Genomic DNA, 21,702 nt, shown 5'->3' with positions numbered 1-21,702 from the left:
ATACAGGGTAGATTGATCATAGTAGGATAATAGGTCGGCACAACATCATGGGCCGAAGGGCCTGTACTGTGCTGGACTGTTCTATGTTCTATGTTCTTTTCTCCTTAAATCAAGTTCAATGACTTGCTGTTTTAACTAGTTGAATGCTTGCTTAATGTGTGGCAATTATTCCATGGTATTATAGATCTAGAGAAATATAAAATAAATTATTTAAAGTGTAGCAACAGTTCTATTTATTTTCATATGTCCAAACTACAAAATCGTGAAATAATCTTTAAGGAATTGAGCAAGGCAAAATAGTTTGCAGAATGTCTTCACCAGCAGCCCCTGTTCCACAAAATTTAAAGCTGCAAAACAAAATATTATTTTTAAGTAAATAAATGGTTTCCACAGTTATGAAACATTACTTTCCCATATTTCATCAATTTGACAATGTCTGTATCTCAAAATAGTGTAAATCTGCTTACTTTTTTTTGTGATGATATATTCATAAAAGCAATTCAAATCCCTTCCAAACAATAATTAAATATGTTCAATTTTGCAGTGAGGAAACAATAATTGAATAATTGAAATAGGAGTTGAACATGTTACTTGGCAGAATTGGAAGTCCAATTGAACAACTATAGAAATAAACGAACTGCTAACATAAAACTATGTGGAACCTTACTTCATTTCACTACTTGGACAATCTTGTAGATGAAATGCTTAAAGCACATTTTCTAAAACCCTCTTTATCAAAGCTTTGTATTTACAAGTTATAAATCGCACAGTTTTTTGCCAATTTCTTACTATTAAGGCCTAAGTTCAATCAGGTCTGGGAATCAGGTGGGTGGACCTGAGATGGTGAGTCTAAGGTAAGCACCAAATTTCCACTGGCCTGGGCAGTTTGACACCCAGGTAGTTTTAACAGCCTTATACCAGTTGAAAACAGCAAGTTTTCAGCAATTGACTGGAATGTCGGGACGGGAGAAAAAATGTCATCCACTGGCACTGAATGTACAAGTCAGCATCAAATTAAGCCATGGAATAAAAAATGACTGGTTAAATCTTAATGGTTTTGACAACAAATCCAGTAAATATTTATTCTGGGATTAATTAAATTAAGATGGTACATTCCTGAAAATTCCCCAATCTATGAACTGTTTAGCTTGTTTCTCCAGTGTTTTTGTTGACCTGCTGTTGAAGTTACAGCAAATGATTAGAACAGAAATTTCAGGCAAAACTGTGCTGATTTGTGAGCTGGTACCAGAGAAAAAGTCAAATAATTTGTAAGTTATGATTGTTGGAATGTTTTCATTAATAAGGGAGGGAGTGTCAAGGCAGGTGTTCAATGTGGAGATGAACTTAGTTTTCTGGGCAGTTTTGATGAGAAACTGCACATTAGCCTTAATGATATTCAAGTCCATGATTCGTAAACCTTTGTTGAAGATTGTTGACCTCAAAGTGTAGAATAAGCTTGTGGGTAAGGTATTGGAGTCAAATGGTCTGGAATTATCCACAAAAATTTTAATGGAAAGGTACAGAGCAGGGATGAGTTGAATTGGTCCTATATCTGCAAACAGTTTATGAATCTCTTCTCTCTGGTCAATCTCTACTTTCATTGTGAGGACTCTCAAAGTACCGGTGAATTTTGAGCATTTCTCCCTTTGGATTGTTGATTTTAGCGGTGCAATTTTTAAAGATCTTTTGAGATAGCTCAAAAATTCATGATCTCTTTAGTATACTAAAACATTATTAGCTTATTTTCAGGAAAATTATAATTGGAAGTTTGAGTTTCCTATCAAAGAGAGTGAGCAATGCATTGGATTTTTAATGTTAGCAGGGTTTAATGGGATTTGAATCTTCTGAAAAAATGATCATCTACTTGTAGTGCTCATCTGGGAATCTGTCCAAAAAGTACCTGCGTAACCAGGATCTACACTAGATATACAAATAGTATGAAATATTACAGCCAATATATGAATCAGCATTTAGTCCATCATTTAATGTGTGCACTTACGTTTGTTGGTCATACACTCTTAATAAAGTTATCATTTCTGCACCGATTTTTGGCCCAAAAAGATTTGGTAATTTATTGTTCCAGATGAATTTGACTTTCTTAATCTCCCCTATGTCATCCTCCACATCGATGCCAGCTGTGAAAGTTTTTCCAGACACCAAAAGTGCTCTGTGAAGTTATACACAAAGGTTAGCACCTAATCAATTGTGGCATTCTAATGTTCTCCAAACCACAATGCAGGGCAGCCTCAAGTTAAACAGTGGAATAAATAATGATAATTTCAATCTTAATGGTTTGTAACAACAGATCTAGTAAATATTTATTTGAGATTCGCTAAATTAGATAGGTAAATTTCTGAGGATTGCTCAATCTATGAGTTGTTTAGATTTTTTCTGCAGTGTTTCTGTGATCTGCTATTAAAGTTACAACAGACCATTAGAAGAACTGCCGCAGAAAGTTCAGGCAAATAATTGTAGTCATTTATGAGCCGGCAACAGAAAATAAAGTGACCTTGAAAACTGATAGATTGTGGTAAAACCCAACTGGTTTACAAATGTCCTTCCGGAATGGGAACGTGCCGTCCTAACTGGCCTTGCTTCTGTATTCCAACCTTGTAACTGACACTTAAGTGCATCATAAGTGGCCTAACAAGTTACACATTTTTAAAATTGCTGGAGTGGGTGGATAGGTGGCTGATGAACGTAGGAAGCGTGGTTAGTAAGTTTGCAGATGACACCAAAATGCGTGGTGTAGTGGACAGCCAAGAACATTACCTCAGAGTACAATGAGACCTTGTTCAGATGGACCAATGGGCTGAGGAGTGGTTGATGGAGTATTATTTAGATAAATGTGAGGTCCTGCATTTTGGGAAGGCAAATCAGGGCAGGATTTATAGACTTGATGGTAAGGTCCTGGGGCGTGTTGCTAACCAAAGAGACCTTGGAGTGTAGGTTCATAGTTCCTTGAAAGTAGAGTTGCAGGTAGTCAGGATAGTGAAGACGGCATATAGAATGCTGGCCTTTACTGGTCGGTGCATGGAGTATATGAGCTTGGAGGTCATGTTGCAGCTGTACAGGACATTGTTTAGGTCGCTTTTGGAATACTGCATTCAATTCTGGTCTCCCTGTTATAGGAAGGATGTTGTGAAACTTGGAAGGGTTCAGAAAGATTTACAAGGATGTTGCCGGGGATGGACGGTTTGAACTGTAGGGAGAGGCTGAATAGTTTGGGGCTATTTTCCCTGGAGCATCAGAGGCTGAGGAGTGACCTTATAGAGGTTTATAAAATCATATGAGAGGCATAGATAGAGTGAATAGCCAAGGTCTTGTCCCCAGGGTAGGGGAGTCCAAAACTAGAGGGCATAGGTTTAATGAGTGAGCAGCAAAATTTAAAAGGGACCTAAGGGGCAACTTTTTCACGCAGAGGGTGGTGCGTGTATGGAATGACCTGCCAGAGGAAGTGGTGGAGGCTGGTACAATTACAATATTTAAAAGGCCGCTGGACAGGTACATGAATAGGAAGGGTTTAGAGGGATATGGGCTAAATGCTGGCAAATGGGAATACATTAATTTAGGATATCTGGTCAGCATGGACTAGTTGGACCGAAGGGTCCATTTCCAAGCTGTACAGCTCTGTGACTCTGTAAGCGTAAGGTAATGCACTTTGGTGCACACAACATAGAAAGACAATATAAAACAAAGGATGCTATTCTTCAGGATGTGTAAGAGTTAGGTTACTTTGGTACTTGTATGTAAGTCATTAAAGGTGGCAGGATAGGTAGAGACAGCTATTACTAAGGTTACAGTATTCCAGGCTTCACAATTAGGACCATAAGAGTACAACTGCAGGGAGGTTACCATAACCTTATGGAAGAGACTGGCGAGACATCAACTGGGTATTGTATACAGTTCTGGTGGCCATACTATAGGAAGGATGTAAATGCACTGGGGACAGTGCTGAAGAAGTTCATGAGGGATAAGTCAATTCAGTTATGAGGAAAGATTGGAGAAATTGCAACTGTTTTCCTGGGAAAGGAGAAGTCAGACGAGATTTAAAACAAGTTTTCAGAATCATGAGGGGTCTGGACAGAATAACTATTACCAGTCATAAATGGATCAAGAAACAAAAGGGCACAGCTTTAAAGTTTCCTGCAAAAGATGCAAACGGTAGGGGACAAACAGAATTGTTGGGGTCTGGATTGCACTACCTAAAGCTGTGATGGAGGCAGATTCAATTGAGGAATTCAGGAGGGTATTTAATGATTATTTAAATAGAAACATTGTGCAGGGTTATTAGAATAAAGCAGGAGACAGGCTCCAAGGTAAAATACTCAGACAGCCAGTGAAGACAAGATGGGCGGATTGGCCTCCTTCAGTACCATAACCATTCTGTTACTGTGTGATTTTGAAACCATCATTCTGCATGGTCTGCTATCTTCCCAGTACCATTTAGTGATGGGCAATAAATGTGACCTTATCAACACAGTCTGCATCGCAATATCAAATTTTAAATCCTCACTAAATAAAAGATAAAATTGGGATCTCAGTTTTATTAAACTAGTATGATGAAAAAAATGCAAAGAATTTTCAAACACAGAGCAGTTACCTCCTGATCAGCAGCCATAAACTTACTTTGCAATTTGATATTGTCGGGTATTAACATTGGAACCATACAAGGCAATATTGAAGAACCCTCTGACACTCCGCGTACAAGTAATTTTGACAGTAACCTGGTATCTCCAACCTGTTGTAAATGGTTCATAAATTACATTACAATCTAGTTATTAAATATACTTTAACACAATTTGAAAGAGATTATAATTTGTAATGTGTACAACATACGTGCAAAGGTTGGAGCAGCACCCGTGTTCAGAAAAAATTCTGGTTCAGTAGTATCATTTCCAAGAGGGTAGGTATCAGCATAATGACCCATTAGGGGACAGCCTTTTGGTGGACAACTGAAACAATTCCCCTTAGGAAAGCAAACAAAATGTGTAAGTCTTTTCACCATTAACTGTTTTCCTTAATTAAATATTTCTAAACAACCCATATGACCACAAGAGAGTTTGGTTTAGAATTAACAAAACAAAAATGGGGCTAGTAAATGCCAAGGGTGTCCACGTTACCACCAGATACTCAAGGACTAAGATAATGCCTTCAATGTGCCAGAAGAGGCAGGTCAGTAAGAAAGCCCCAGTGATAAGAACTCCAAATCTAATAACAAATGTATGGCTATATTGTCCCTGTTTGCCTTATGTTCCACTAAAGTGATAATAAAGAAATGGCAAATTGTGTCAACTTATTAAACAAAGGAAGACAGGAGAATGTACAAGCAGCTCATAAATAAGTACCAGTTTTAGGCACCCAGTCATCTGTTTGCATATTCAGTGCAAATTATCAGTCTTTGAAAAGGTTTGTTGATATTAAAACTTATGAAACCTGGAAGAAAATATGCCCTGGTACATTTTATCTAAATGCTAAAACACTGCATCAGTTCCATCTCAACTTATCTTGCTTCTGATTTTTAAAAAAAAAATTAAGTTAATATCTTAACATAAGCATTGAGATGCTGAAGCTTACAGCCCTGAAACTTTATAGGCCCACTTCCATTGCTTTATGCCCTTGAGCTGATCTGTTCAGTGCTGGATTACTGTAATTTGAGGGTCTTGCTCATTTATATGCCTCTTTTCAGCACAAATGCCTTATAACATGGAAGCATTGTACTGGGAAATTAACATTGGAGCATTTAAAATAATCAAAAGGACATGTTTGTACAGCAGCATTAATGTAATAAAACACTCTGGGCACTTCACAAGAGTGTTATGAAGCAAAATTAGACATGGAGACACAAAAGGCCATATTAGAGTAGATGGCCAATAGCTTAAGTAAAGAGGTGGGTTTAAAATGTTAATCTTCGAGAAGGAAACAGGAACACAGGAGATGGAGTTGGCCATTCAGCCCAGAAAGCCTATTTCACCATTCAAGATCATGGCTGAATACCTACCTCAATGCCACTTTCTAATATTACGTTCATATCCCACAATGCCATTAATTTTTAGAAATCTACAAGTTTTTGTTTGATATTTGATTGAGTTTCTATAGCCCTCTGTCAGAAAGAATTCACCATCCTCAGTCTTAAATGGCCTACCCCTTATTCTGACTGTATATCCTCTGAAGCTAGTGTCGCCAGCCAGGGGGACCATCCTGTCTATATCAATTCTGTCACGGCCTGCAAGAATTTTGTAAAATTCAATAAGATCATTTCATATTTTTTGAAATTCTAGTGGTTGCAAGAGCATATGAGACTAGGGATTTTGCAGGATAACTTACATTTGGTGTCCCCAAAGCTAATTCAGCATGTCCAGACAGCAGTTAAGACTTGACACCACGCACACCAAAGCAGCCCACTTGATTTGTACCAGATCCACGGCCTTCAGCATTCACTCCTTTCACCATTGATGTACAGTGGCACCAGTGCATACCATCTGCAAGATGCACTACAGCAACTTACCAACTTCCTCTCACAGCACCTTTCAAGCCTGCCATCTAGAAGGACAAGGGCAGCAGATGCACAGGAATGCCACCAACTTCCCTTGAAGCCATTCACTATCCTGATTTGGAACTTCATTGGCATTTCTTCACTGTTGCCGTTTCACTGTACTGGAACCCCTGTCCAGCAGCACTGCTAGTCTCACTATACCTCAACGACCATAGTGGTTCAAAAAGGCAATTCACCACTACTGTCCCCAGGGCAATTAGGGATTGACAATAAATGCTGGCTTTTTAAACGATGTCCACATGTTACAAATGAATCAAAAAGAGAATATTGACCCAGTTTCCTCAACCTGTCCTTAAACAATCCTGCCATCTCAGGGATTGGGTACAAAAGAACAGGAGTAGGCCATTCAGCCCTTGGGTCTGGTCTACCATTCTTAATCATTGCTGACCTAAATTTCATATTCCCGCGCAATCCCCATATCCCTTGATGTCATCGGTAATTGATATCTACCAATTTCTACATTGAATTTACATAATGACTGAGTTTACACTGCCTTATGGGGCCAAAGAATTCCAATGATTTACAATTTTCTGAGTTCCTCCTCCTTGCAGTCCTAAATGGCTTGCCTTTTATTGTGAAGCTGTGTCCCCTGGTTCTTAATATCACAGCCAGGGAAATTGTCCTTACTGCATTTATTCCATTTATCCCTTTCAGAGTTCTGCAAGGTTCTATGAGGTCGCCTCCCATTAATCTGCTGAACCTCTGTTGCACTCTCTGTGGCAAGTATATCTTTCCCTTGAAACGGAGGCCAAAGCTGTACTGAATACACCAGGTGTGCCCTCACCAAGGCTCTATATAATGGAAGCAAGACGTCTTTAGTTCTGTGGTCAAATCATTTTTTAATGTAGGCCAAAATACTGTCTGATTATTGCACACATATGCTTGCTTTCAGTGACTCATGAACAAGGACGCCCCCTTTTGATATCAAAGATTCCGAACTTTTCATCATTCAAGAAATATTCTATCTTTCTGTTTTTTCTATCAAAATGGATAACTTCATGATTATTTACATTATATTCCATCTGCCATATTATTGCTTATTCCTTTTACTGTTCTAGTTCACTTGATGCTTCCTTGCATCTTCCTCAAGTTATATTCCCAACTAGTTATCTGTCCTAGATAGGTGGAAAGTCAGAGACGTTTAGGGACTGTATTCCAGAGTTTACGGTCTAGGCAACTGAAGGCAAGGCAACCAATTGCAGAGCAATTTAAAATCAGGCAGTTCAAGAGGCCAGAATTGGAGAAGCACAAGTATCTTCAAGGATTATGGGATTACAGGAGATTTCAGAGATCACACTCACTTCCTCAAGTCCCAAGTTCCACTAGTTCTGCAGTACAATAAAACATTGAGGCCTCAGGCTGGCATCTCTCTAGCGGTCCCCTGGCTTATCCCTGGGGTAGTGGATATCCTGCCTCCAAATGACTGCAGGGCTTCCATTGGTCATCTGGGCAGGCTCCACCTTGACTTTTTAGATGAGGGTAGGGAGCACGTACTCCTGTATAACTCAGTATCCTGCTCCAAATTCAAGAGGAAGGCCTAACCAGGGGCAGGCAGTTTACGGTTGTCTCTGAAAGCACAGCAGTAATGCTCACCCAGTTGAGGTTTGGATGTCACATTGTGGAAATCTACAGATGATTGTTGAATGTTTATAACTTTCAGGAAGCATTTTAGGGCCTTAGGAAGACTATTCTCAGTAGGCATGGGTTCCAATTGACTATTTTAGTTGATGTACTGAGCAGAACCTTTTAGGGAGGCCCGGAAACATCCTCAGAAATTTCAGCTTGATGTAGGGGGTTGATACATCTTGCTTTCGATCTGCATTTCAGTTCTCTTACCACCTCTCCAGAGGGAAATGTTCTGGTGCAACTGAATTCCAAATATGCCCCTTCCTTGTTTTCCTTCTCCTTCTCTAAACACCCCCATCCTGCACCAAATCAATAAATATGTTACAGATTTGGACAGAATTTCCAACCTAAAGGCATTGGCCCTATTTACTTCTTGGTTTCTGATAAAAACTGATAAGAAACATGTGATTCAAGGGGCAAGGAAAATGGTTTAGACACAAAAGAAAATATTGCTGCTTGCCACATGTAAAACAATCTAATATGCTTCTTTTGAAGTGAATCTGCGAAAATGCAGATGCTAATTCCTGGAACAATTAATCACCCTTGTAAAACTTACATAGTTCTACACTAAAGAGGGAACCACAAAATGTAGAATATGCTAAATGTGCTAGTCTATTACAATAAAATTTCTCATGGCCAAAGTTGCTTAATTTAAAATGATCTGATAATTTTGTTGTTTGAAATCAAACACTTAATCTTGCAGTATCGTTTACATCAGTTACTTCAAACTATTGCACGATTTGAATCAGTAAATTAATCAAATATTTTAGATAGCAATAACTGCAAAGATGCCCTTTACGAAAGTCTGTGGTGCTCTCTGGAAACAAAGAACATTGACTGAGCCAGAAAGAAAGTTTGAAAAACTGGATGCACAACTAAGTCAGAAACTCTTAATTACTGTGCTGTTTCAAATACTGGAGAAATTGTAAAAGGCAACTTACTGCTGTAAAGTCATCATAGCTGTTACATGGAATCCCAACGAATCCATTTTTGGTTCTGATGCTCTCTGTGTAATATTTATATGATCGTAAGTGGTTGCAAGCTGCAAAATTACGTGTACCTGTAAAAGAGGCAGTAAATATTTGTACAGTTTATTGTTGTGAATGCAAAGCCATATTTCAATAAAACAGAGGCTCTCAGTTATTAACTGGCAGATAATTTGAAATGCTGAAGTTAGTACAATGGAAAAATAATATTGGAATTCTAAAGCATGTGTTGAATAAGAAATTTTGTACCTTCCCAAATGCCATTAATGTCAATTATGGTTGAAACAATATTTTTATCACATCCAGGCATTAATTCTCCACCATTTGGATAAAAGTCAAGATGTCCAATGGGTCCAATCAATCCCAAACCTGTTAATTTAATTACAAATAGAAAGTAATAAAAATCAATTTTAGCTTTCTGTTGCTCAATGATTTTTTTGTAGAAAATCTTACCAAGATAAGGGACCAATGGTGCCCCATTAGTGTGGATAATGTCAACAAACATTGCATCCGAAATATCCAGTCGAACTTCAATGGGTGTGTTCTTAAAAAAAGGTTTGGCTGGATCTAGACCTACAGTAGATAATAAAGTTAGTGAACTGCAGTGATCGCAACTTTTCAGATAGCATTCATTATATTTTATTATTATTTCTATTTGGTAATATATTGCATGCAGAGTACATTTGCTTTTACATATCGGTCCCCTCTAATTGCCGCACATTTATGATGAACTTTGCCTTCTCCAAAAGTAGATTCAATTTAGTCCCAAGTGGGTATATATCACAGATCCAAACTGCCCAGGTGTAGCTGTCAGTGCTTTGGAATATGCAATGTTTGGATATTTTTGTTCCTGGTGTTAGCAACTAGTATTTCAGCATATGTAATACATCAGCCATGTGCTTCATCTATTCCCCATTGCAGTAGTCTTTACAGCTTTCAACTCTGAGTCAGACTGTCAATTAGTGTAACATTATGGGTGATTTTATGCTGTGTATTGCACATCACAGGAACCTCGGTTGACACTTTCCAAATATACCTCACTCAGACGATTGGCAGATACAAGAGATTTCATCTCACGGTCTAGACTGAATCCAAATTCAAATTTCAGATGTGGAACAACTAAATTATAATCCAATGTACCATTGAGGTTTCTATGCTTTTCAAAATGCTGTTTTACATTTTCTCAGTCCTTCACACATGCAGCCTTGGAAAATTACCTGTCTGCTCCTAGACATACTTCAACAAATCAAGTGAGTGTGACAGTCTTCACCTATTGTGCATGAACAACAGAACACTAGCTCCTGACATACCTACAATATTTTCTTTTTTCATTGTCAGAGGAACCCCTTGGGGGAAATATTTTTGCTTCAGTGAAGGCAACAGGAACGTCAAATTTGTATAAAATATTCAATTTTTCCTTTCTCGTCAGTAAGTAGGCCCTGACAATTGAAATGCTTACCTGTGATTCTTCTAATTCCTGGAATGCGTCTTCCTGTTTCTCCAGCAGCATGACTGCCCAGGCTATGTCCAATAATATGGGTCTCGGAACGTGAGTAGTTAAATGTTTTCTATTGATGTTTAAAAGAATAGATCACAATGTGATAGTGTGGTTCTTCCTGAATTGTAATGCACTATAACTCTTTGGTAAGAATGGCTTTACCTCTAACACATCAATAAGATATGCCATCTCTGCTCCAACCACCCGAATGTTGTTGGCAGCTTGGTCATATAAGGTTCTTGAACCTCGTACCCAATCAACACAAATGCAATTCACATCTTCCACTTCAAACATTGCCTTAAAAATAAATTTTGAAGAATAAATATCCCTTGCTTTTATATAATGTCTTTAATATAGTAAAATGTCCAAAGGTGAGATAATCAGAAGTTTCAAAAAAAGGGCATTCAAAACTAAGAAGAGAGTTGACCAAAGCTTGGGAAAAAATATGCATGTTTAAGAAATGTCCAGGGAATGCAGGGCATAACAGAATACTACAGAATGATCATGAGCGGCCAAAGATGTATTGAGCTTTAGAGACGGTGCTGGACTGGACAGGGTAGGATTACAATTGCTGCAATTAAAAACAAAGGCACAGGTAAAGATTTTAGCCGCAGGGGCGAATGTGATGTTCCAGAGGTTATAGTAATTGACTGCGATGGATAGATCTGCTCAGTGCCTCACGTAGCAGCAAATGAATTTAGATGAGGTAAGAGCAATGTCGATAAATAGTAATCAAACCATAGGAGGTATGGGCAATGGGAAAAACAAGGATTGTCCATAAATGTGATCAGGGATGTTTATACAAAGGGAAATATTTACCAAAGGTACAACAGCAGTGAACTAACTAGAAGTGGATGTGAGAGGAACAGAGACCATCCAGTGTTGAAATTTCAAATCAAGTAAGACACTAAGGCTGTGAGGGACTGGTTCAGCTTGAATCAAAGGTTATGGCGGAACGGATTCAAATGTCAGGTATAGAGTTTGTGGCAGAGCTGAAGATGACAAATTTAGTCTGCTCAATACTTAACTGGAAGAATTTATGGTCAATGCAAGAGATAATATTGGAAAAGGTCCTTGACAAAACAGCAGCAGTGGACCGGCTGAGGGAGATAGTCCTGAGGATCATTATGTCCATAGATGAATATCATCAAGTGGAAGCATGAGGAAAAGGATGGAACCAGGAACTGAACTTTGGAAGAATCTGCAGGTCGCAATGTTGGGGATGGATCAGAAGCCATTGCTGCAGTTGTCTGACCACAATCAGATAGGGAAGTAGTGAAGAGTGGAACTCTTATTGTAATAATTCAAAGGTGGAGCCGTGTGAAAGATAAGCATGGATCCGGGAGAAGAACACAATTACAAGGACCTTGAAGAGTACAGGATGATTGGAAATAAGGGGTTGGATTTGTGAGGCGCAACAGTAAAAAGTTTGGGAGAAGCCCACTCACTGTCCTGTCAGAGGTCTGCTGAGGGCAGCATTCATTGCTTTAAGGCAAGAATTGTCTCCCTTTCTCAGGACAAAGACTCACCTTAGACAGCTGTCAGTGAATTCAGTTAGTCAACAGCCATTGGAACACAGCTAGTCTCCCGTACTGAGGAGTCCTTGTCAATCTAAGAAGAGTTTGGTGAGGGTTTGGGGTGTTGGGGAGGGGCTGTCGATTCTAGAGGCCAGTAGGAAGTGTTTAAGGGGGTGGGGCATTGTCTATTGAGGTGGGTGGATCCCATAAAGCAGGCAACCCCTACCATGCCTGGCACCAACCCATAAATCTAAAAACTGCTCGGCTTATGGCAAGCGTCCCCTTGCCCAAGGTAAAATACCAGTGCAGGTGGAAATGGGTCCTTAAATAGCCATTTATTGGCTACTTAAAAGCATCAATCAGCACAAGGGTGGGCAGGCCTCCCAACAGTTCACCCTCACTTCATTTAAAAAAGTAGGGGTTGTCAGGAATGTAGAATTGAGGCAGAATCAGATTAACCATGATTTTATGAAGTGGCAGAGCAGGCTTCAGGGACTAAATGGCCTATTCCTGCTTCTAATTCACATGTACCTAGAATCCTACATTACTATTTCAGATGGGTCAGTGGTGGGCAAGTAGAAGACAATCCACAACATCTAACATAGCCTTCCTGTGATCCAGACCAGCCTTCAAACCCATAGATAGTGGAGCCTAATATCCAGGTTCTAGTTTGTAAGGCCAACGGGTTTAACGGTGGTGGTGCAGTTTTAAAGGGCGGTGGGGTTTATACAATGTCCACTGGTGTAGGGGTCAGAAACCAAAATGGGAAGGTAGGCAGCTAAGTAAGAATGGGATCAGGGAGCATAAGGCAGATCTCATGGGCAGGATGATCTCTGGGAAGGTTTGAAAAGAGAGAAATGAGAAACAAAAATGGGTTCAAGGCTGTGGAAGGCAGAACCTGTGAGAAGTAAGGGATTTTTGTTTGATGGTCAAGTGAAAGGGACGAGCAGCTGCTTCGAAACAGAAAAGTCCATGAGTTCCTAAAACTTGTTTGGAGACTGGGGAGGGGTGAGCTGTAGAGGCATGTTTAAGGCAAAAGGTGGTAGTAGTGAGCAGAATCCATTTTATCTTTGCTTTTTTCTCATTATCTTTTGAGAGTGCACGGTTTTGACAGAGGATAGAGAACCCTGATAATGCTTAATATAGTCCAGCTTCATCTGGTGAACGGTTCAACTGCTTTTATGCCAGAAACATTCAGGAGTCCCGAACTTAAGTCATTTTGTAGTAAAGAAAACAGGATTTCGGTGGCAACATAGGCATTAAGGGTGGGAGTTGAAAGACGTTTGAGTGGTTTGACAGCTATAAACGTGTTGAGAAAAACTGGGGCCATTGGCGAGGCAGTTATCAACTTGATAGTGCAGCTATATGGGATTTAGAGGGAAATATGGATTGGAAAAGGGTCGGGAGGTGTGGGTCATCAGTGATCAAGATCATGGTAACAAACAGGCCAAAGAAAATGCCATGGATGAGAGACCTGTCGTGAACGTGGGGGTGGATATTTATATGAAAGAAGAAACTTAGGAAGAATAGCAAAGCAGTACATTAAAAGGAGTGAAGCAAAAGGGGAGCTGAGACAGAAATTGAAGTTATTGAAAATGAGAAGTTGCTCAATTCAAAGGCTGATGGAGGAAAGGACTGAGGATATCTCAGTGAGAAACAAGGGTGGTGCTTAAAGCTTTGGTTAATGACAGTGATTTTAAAGGATAGACAAGGAGTTTGAAGTTTGACTAAGGGGAGATTGTCAAAGGAGAAGAAAGCATTGAAGAGTAAGGGTCAAACTTACATATTTAACTGAGAAGTGGATTTATCTTCATTTCTGTTAAAATTTTAAGTTGATATTAACATGATTACAATTTGTTTTCATATTTGTTGCAGCCAATACCTTGCACATGTCCGAGAGCCAAGATTCTTCTCCTTTGTCTATATACCCATGAACTATGAAACGAGTTTTTTTCGTCCGGTCAAAATTAGAATTTGCGATTGTTGAAGGATTTATTCCAGTAATTTCCTGTACAGAAAGTATCTCTATAAATAACACTGTGATTGCAATCTCAAATAAAATTATAAAAGCAGCTACACTATCTTAGTAGAAAATCTAACAGTACAGCTCTCGTATTCTTAATGTATATGTTTTCTTGATACATGATAGTATTGCCATACTCTTGCTCACATTCTTTTGTTATTAAGTATTTACGTGGCACATAATTAGAGTAATTTTCACTGCAGCAGGCAGACTGTTCCATGTGAAATTTATAAGTTGCAATACAAGTTTTAGTGTAATAAAAATTGTGTGGAATATACAATGGAGGGCTAGCTCAAACAAGGGCTTCCTTGGAAAACATCACTGCCATTTTAATTACTGATTAAAGATATTACATAACATGATTGATTTCTGGGTGACAATTTAAATTTTGGGTTATCGCTAGCTCACAAATTTTTCTGCCTGTATAATTTGCATCCAGATATTAGACTCAGCAATGTAGTATCACTCTTGCTTCTGATTCAGATGTTTGAGCATTTCAATCTCACTATAGGATTTAAATAGTAAATATAAAGGTGGACAAGGTCAGAAGTCACACAACACTAGGTTATAGTCCAACAGGTTTATTTGAAATCACAAGATTTTGGAGCGCTGCTGCTTCATCAGATGAAGTGAATCTGAAGCAGCAGTGCTCCAAAAGCTTATGATTTCAAATAAACCCGTTGGACTATTACCTGGTGTCATGTGACTTCTGACCTTGTCCACCCCAGTCCAACACTGGCACCTCCACATTATAAAGGTGATATAATGTTGTACAACAAGAAAAATCATTTAGAATAAAATCACCAAGCAAAACTGTATAAATACTGTTAGAATTACTGGTCAGGCCAAAGATCTTTTGTTTAAAAAAATCATTCTTTGTCGTTTTTCTACATTCCTTTCAATCATCTTAAGTTTTGGTTCCTTGAGGCTGAATGTCTGGATTTTATACATGGGGTAGAGGTAAAATCACCATAAGTCTCTCATTAGAGCAGGTCAACTGGTGATGGTTTAACCTGAGGGTACCATACCTCAGGCAAAGGGAAAAGTTGAGATGGAGAGTTTTTGTTGTTACCTTAGCCAGCATGTGCCCATGCTGTTGGTGTTACTCTGCATTGCAAATCTACCGCCCAGCCAACTGATCTAACCAACCCCCAAGCACCTAATGACATTAAATCATTTGAAAATTAATTCAAACTAAGGAGCACTCAAAGGCATTAACAACAGCTTGTACTGTTTATTCAAGATTCACATCTTCTATGAAACGTAACAGTGTCCAACACTATAATAATGGAGTTCATAAAGGTGTCAAACCATATCCATGATTTCTTAGACAAAGCTTTCAAGATTTCTGTTTGCAAGCATGTTTCCATTTCTTTTTCTTTTCAGTTTTACTCCTTTCTCTCAGAATCAGTTGGTCAAACAGTAACACTGACCAAAAAACAATCAGGAGGAATAAAAAAGAGGCAACCAAAGTACTTTGTTTATATTCAATCCAAACCACGCTGTGCAAAGTCTCATGGGACCCCACCATTCTCTTCAATGCCATGTTCTAACAAGCAACAGTACAGTGTGGTTCAATAGAGTCTAATTGTTTGTCTTCTCAACAATATCACTGTAAGCCTGTCAACTCCTACTATTTACACTACAATTTTCAGTCTTTCGATTTTAGTTCTATGATATTTTGCTTTTTCTTTATTGTTCTGGTTTCTTTGTTTTTTTTCTCAGCATTGATGCATCTGTTTGTTTTCTTCCCTTTTTCATCATCTTTAAATGCATTAATATTTTCTATCCTTCATGATGCGTCATGGGGTTTCCAATTGAGCTGTTTTTATTTCTGGTTTTGAGCTCACTCAGTCTCTCTCATTTGTGACTTTCTCAATGTCTGTTTTAGTTGTGGGTGGGGGTGGAGATCAGTGTAGAAGCAGATTAACAACTTTCTTTATGTGTGGTACACAGAGGAAACTTCTTGCAATATGTTTCTGTCTCTTTACTTCATTACCTTCTGTTATCTTTGTTCATAAGTCTCATCTATTTATGATTTTTCCTTTCTCAGGCTGATTATCCTTCTTTGGTATTCACTTCCTTTCCTTACTCCAGTTATTTCTCGTGTGTGCCTTTCTATTCAAAACAATTCTCCTCAGTTCTTGATCAGCTCCCAAGTACTGTACAATTTGTCCATTCCTAGGTGACACAGGAATAGTTCTGACTCACTGTACTGATCCAAATTAAGCCTATTCTATCACTATACATTTTGTTGCTTCTGGCCTGATTGTGGGATGATTTTACTTTCTTCTCAATTGGACATTCTTCGTGGGGTGGATTTTACTGAGGAGCATACTGCTTGCCCCTTGGAAGAAAAGTTGATCAGTTTTAAAAATGACTGTGCTGCAGCCATAACATACTGTGGGTGTACTTAACAGGCCAAGGGTTGGACTTGGGCCCTTCAAAAAAAATCAACGCTTATCCTTGAGAGCTGATATCTAGATTGTCTGGTTCAGAGTTTTATGGGCATTAAAAGCTGGGCCACACTTGGGAGGCAAGATTTGGAGCCTAGGTGAAAAAGCACAAAGGCAGAGGGTGGGTATCTTCATGGAAGGGGTGCCCTCAAATACCTCCCTCCCTTCCTTTCTGTTTTGGTTGTAATAACTTGGGTAAAAAATATGGCTTTTCCCCCTCACTCAGGAGTGGAGGCAGACAGAGGCCTTAAGTGGGCAATGATTGGCCACATACAGATTTAACTCCTAGGCACCTTACCCACCCCCTCATTGGGACTGACTTGGGAGTGGGCATGCAAGGTAGTAGTTAGAAAGGTGGTGGACATACTACCTGACAGGTTTAAATGACTATCCCCCGACATAGCTGTCAGTTCCAACCAAGTATTTTACTTGTGTTTTGACATTGAATGTGTTTATAACTTACTTTGTTCTCCTTTTTTCTATTTTTCATATTCTCTTTCAACGATTTTTTGACTCACCATAACTATTTTCACATTCTTTAGTTCTTTTATATCTCTGTCTTATTCCAGTCACAAACTTGCCAATCAACCAACAATTTTCAATCAATCATTTTTCAGGTCATTTGATTGAAGAGTTTCCCATGGTAGCTATGTTGCTTTATTCTTTCCCCTTCTCCCATTGATCAGGCTGAAGTTTGGTATACCTGGCCCTCAGAGAGCAGGTCAGCGTAAGGTAAGTCAGAATATTGGGGGTACATGGGGATTTGAAACTTCCCATACAATGTGCAGTGCTAACTTTGCAGAATGTCTATGACATGGACAAATACTTTCCCATGCAAAGGTGAGCCTGATTGACAGGCTTGACTTTCCATCAGGCATGGAGTCAATTGATACAGGCTGCAGATAAGGTATGTTTGTGCCAGACAGTGGTGGGGAGGGTAGAAAATTTGACTGGCTTGATGCCTGTGAGAGGTTGCAGAAGGAGGTTTTAAGAGAGATGAGGTGGGTTGGCAGAAGAAGGTTGAAGTTGAGGGACTGAGAATGGCTCATGGGTTCATGGTTGGGGGAATACCAGAGGCTTGGAGCAAGGAAATTAGAAACCTGCTTGGGGGAGGAATCTGGGGCACTGCAGGATAGACAGATCTTCAATCACTGAAGCTCTTCGAGTAGTCATACCAGATCCAGGACATACACCTAAACGCATTATTTCTAGAATCCACCAGGTTCTCATATCAATGAAGCTGTCAGATTTCCTGGGAAATCCAGCCCATTGACAAGAGGCTCATAGCCTTTTTATGATACTTAAAATGTGCCATCCACCAACTTTGATGATATGACATTTGGATTCCAAGCCATTAAAAAATGTAAATTCCAACTACCTGAAATGTTGCCATATTTTTTCTTGTCCAGAGCAAAAACCGTGTATTAATATCCTCTGGGGACCATGGTAGCTTTTTAATTGGTCTTTGCTCTGTTCCACCCCATGGAACATCATCTGTAAAGCATCCGAGTCTATTATAGCAGATTTCAGCAGCTGTGAACAGAAATAAGTTTCAAAGCAATTTTCCCAAATCAGGATTTATTAATGGATATAGTTTATCTTTTCACTTGCATGACTTATACGAAACATGACTTTAATTAGTAGAAAGTGCAATTGAATAGAAAAAGGAACCTGCCAACTTTGGAAATTGTAAATAAAAATAAAATCATAAGATAGAAATGTTGTATTGATGAAAGTAGTACAATTATCTGGTTCCTTTTTGTGTCAACCTTGGCTCAGAGGCAGCAGTCTTGCCTCTTTGAATGCTATGGTTTCAAGTTACACTTCAGACAGTCTGATACATCAGTTGAATAATGAGTATTTGTTACTTTGGCAGAGGTGATAGCAATGATAGGGGAAGATGGGAGAAATGCTGGAATTGGTAGCAGAAGACAGTATGAGCAAGAAGAACAATGAATGATAGCACAATGTGGTAAAGATTATGCTCCAAGATTTACTGATTCTGCATTGAAAGCCTTGGTCAAGGAGACGCAGAGAAAGAAATGTTATGTATTGACAGTTATCCAATGGGCCTTTCAGTTAAACACCCAACAGGCAGTAGGAGCAGATAACTGTGGTAATTACTATGTCAGGGTAGTATCCTATGCCCGATCATCCTCAGGTGTTTCAATTGCTTCATCAATGGCCTTCCCTCCATCATAAGGTCAGAAGCATGGGTGTTTACCGATCATTGCACAATGTTCAGCACATTGCCTCGCCTCAGATGCTGAAACAGTCCATTTCCAAATGCAGCAAGAATTGGACAATATCCAGGGTTCGTTTGATATGTGGCAAGTAACAATTGCACACACAAGTGCCAAGCAGTGACCATCTCAAAAGGAGAGAATCTAAACATTTCCCTTGACATTCAGAAGCATAACCATTGCTGAAAACTCCACTAGTCCTATAAATGCTGTGGCTTAAATAAAGAGATTAGGAATTCTGAGGCAGGTATCTTCCTTCCTGTCGCACTAAAGCCTGTCCACCATCTACAAAATACAAGTCAGGATTGTGATCAAATACTCCCCACTTGCCTAGATGAATGTAGCTCCAACAAAACTCAAGAAGCTTGACACCAATCAGGATAAAGTAGCCTGTCCACCACTCTCAATATTCACCCCCTTTAGCACTAATGCACATGACAGTTGTGTATACCATCTATATGTAGCATCATAGCAAATCACCAAGACTCCTAGAAACATGGGAAAGCAGATACGTGGGAGCACCTCTCTTGCGAGTTCCTCTCCTAGCGTCACACAATCTTGACTTGGATCTATAGTGCCATTCCTTCACTGATATTGTGTCAAAATCCTTGAACTCTCCTTCTAGCCATGGATGTCACAGTGGCTCAATAGTTACCACTGCTGCCTCACAGCACTAGGGACCTTGGTTTGATTCTACCCTTGGGCAACTGTCTATCTGGATTTTGTACATTCTCCCTGTGTCTGCGAGGGTTTCCTCTAGGTGCTCTGGTTTCCTCCCTCCTTCCAAAGATGTGCAGGTTAGGTGGATTGGCCATGCTAAATTGTCCTTAGTGTCCAGGTTGGCTAGGTTGGTTAGCCATGAGCATTTGGGTTACCGGGGTAGGGTAGGGCGTGGGCCTGGCTGGGATGCTTTTCAGAGGGTTGGTGTGGACTCGATGGGCCAATTGGCCTGCTTTCACACTGTATGAATCCCATGATTCTATGAACTGCATTGTATGTGTACCTATGTCCCAAGGACTGCAGCAGTTCAAGAAGGCAGATCACCACTACCTTTTCCCAGGCAATTAGAGATGGGCAATGAATTCTGATAATTAATGAATAAAAAGTATGCAGCCCTGCAAACAATGATACAGTGCTGGAAGAAGTACAATGCTAAATTCCGCCTCAAGGCATTGATTAACGGTCACTACTAATCACAATTCATTAGCATCAATGCCTCCTCCTGTTCTCCAGCTCCTCGGCTGATTGTTGTATAACTGGCAGTAAGAACTAGCTCCCATATGGTGAGATGATGCAGAAATTAAAAACCACTTGACATTGAATCTTGCAACATTGGTCTGAACTTTAATAGCTAAATGGGAGTGAATTGAACTGTGGATTGGGGCTCTCTGAAAATTTCCAGGAAGCTGGAAACCTGACATCATCCCGCCCACTTAAAGGTTTCATTCGCTTGGAGACAAGTTGTCAAATCGGGAACTGAAATATTTAAACAATCAATTCATTAAATCTTTAACCTTCTATTCTGGCTTTCACAGCTGCAGAACAGAGAATCTTGAGTTGTGTGAAACTTGCCTTAGTCAATAAGGCGAGAATACACTGGGGAGCCATTGATCTAGGAAAATTCCTTTAAACAGAATGGTTCCCTTACAGCTAAGTCTGGTGCTCATAGTATTTGTACCGAAAAGCTGATTTCACTCTTCAAATGTGAATTCTGGACTTTCTGAAGTTACTTCTTGGACCTTGTCACCTTGATCGACACTTCCTTGTTGTCTGCTGAGCACAGCACAGGAGCAGCTTTACCTCCTCTCTAAAAGGAGAAACAACACTGACACCAACAGCTGCTTTCTCCTTAGCCACATGCTGCTCCACAGGGCAGAGAGAATGGGTCCAGGGCCCTGCTTTTTGGGTCTTAACCCCAACCGTTTATAAGGTTTGCCTATCTGTCATCCCCAGAGACCTGTCTAATTCAGGAGGGGACTGCGTGAATACCCTGGGGTCTGGGTGGTCAGCTGCACCACTGGGAGACACGGGTGCTGTCACACACGAGGGTGGCTCAAAATCTTTTATATGCTTGAAAAAATACTGTGACAACAGCTGCCACACCATCTTGTGGCAGGTGAATACCTATGGCCTCAACTGGGACTTCTGTCACCTGCTCAATGAGGACCTGCTAACAACATAATACTGGCGGTGTGACCAATTTGCTTAGAAAACACTTATTTGTGAAGCTGCTGAGCGGATAACCAGTGCCATTCAGAGCCCATCTCCACAAAGATTATTCAGAGGCGGCAATGGGTCGGGGAGCCCTGCTGAGGAGAGATTTTCTGAAATGATAACCCCAATTTCCAATACCAGCTGAAAAAACCTCTCCATCTACTGGCTCAATACATCTAACATTTGTCAAAACTTTGTCAAATACAAGTCAAAAACAAATATGAAATTGATGTGCAGCACATATAGTCGGGAAGAGAAACAGAGGGAAGAGAAAAAAAATCAGAATTGTAGCAATCCTGCAAATAAAGTGTTAGTTTTCTTGCTGCACACAGTTGACAACAACCTGATACTGTTCTGTATTGTTCTGTTCTTACCTTTCACTGCATTGCTCAAAGTAACTGCTGCAATTATAATCCACAGCATCTAAGATGAAATTTACAAGAAAATATTAACATTTTATTTTGATTAAAAGTAATGCTTTTGAGAATCATACGCAGGAATTCTGACTTACTTCAGCGATTGTCCTGGTGTGAGAGTGAATAGTAATTGCTCGTGTGATGGGCACACACAAAGGGATATATAT

General features: G+C 39.7%; 1 protein-coding gene across 1 annotated transcript; it reads right to left on the bottom strand.

Moving 5' to 3' along the window:
* Positions 1-209: 209 nt before the first annotated feature.
* On the bottom strand, positions 210-21,680 carry LOC109915438 (pancreatic lipase-related protein 2-like). The gene is made up of 13 exons (XM_020515061.2): positions 21,631-21,680; positions 21,494-21,542; positions 18,041-18,195; positions 14,066-14,191; positions 10,829-10,963; positions 10,628-10,736; positions 9,622-9,741; positions 9,418-9,537; positions 9,124-9,242; positions 4,840-4,969; positions 4,630-4,741; positions 2,000-2,167; positions 210-347 (listed from the first exon to the last, which is right to left on the bottom strand). Exons 2-13 carry the CDS (start codon positions 21,540-21,542, stop codon positions 275-277), a joined length of 1,416 nt encoding a protein of 471 aa, XP_020370650.1. The 5' UTR covers positions 21,631-21,680; the 3' UTR covers positions 210-274.
* Positions 21,681-21,702: the final 22 nt, after the last annotated feature.

This window comes from Rhincodon typus, chromosome 20, assembly GCF_021869965.1.
Source record: "Rhincodon typus isolate 14 chromosome 20, sRhiTyp1.1, whole genome shotgun sequence".
Taxonomy (NCBI): domain Eukaryota; kingdom Metazoa; phylum Chordata; class Chondrichthyes; order Orectolobiformes; family Rhincodontidae; genus Rhincodon; species Rhincodon typus.
The sequence above is the reverse complement of the archived record's forward strand: the minus strand, read 5'-3'. Positions and strand labels throughout refer to the sequence as shown.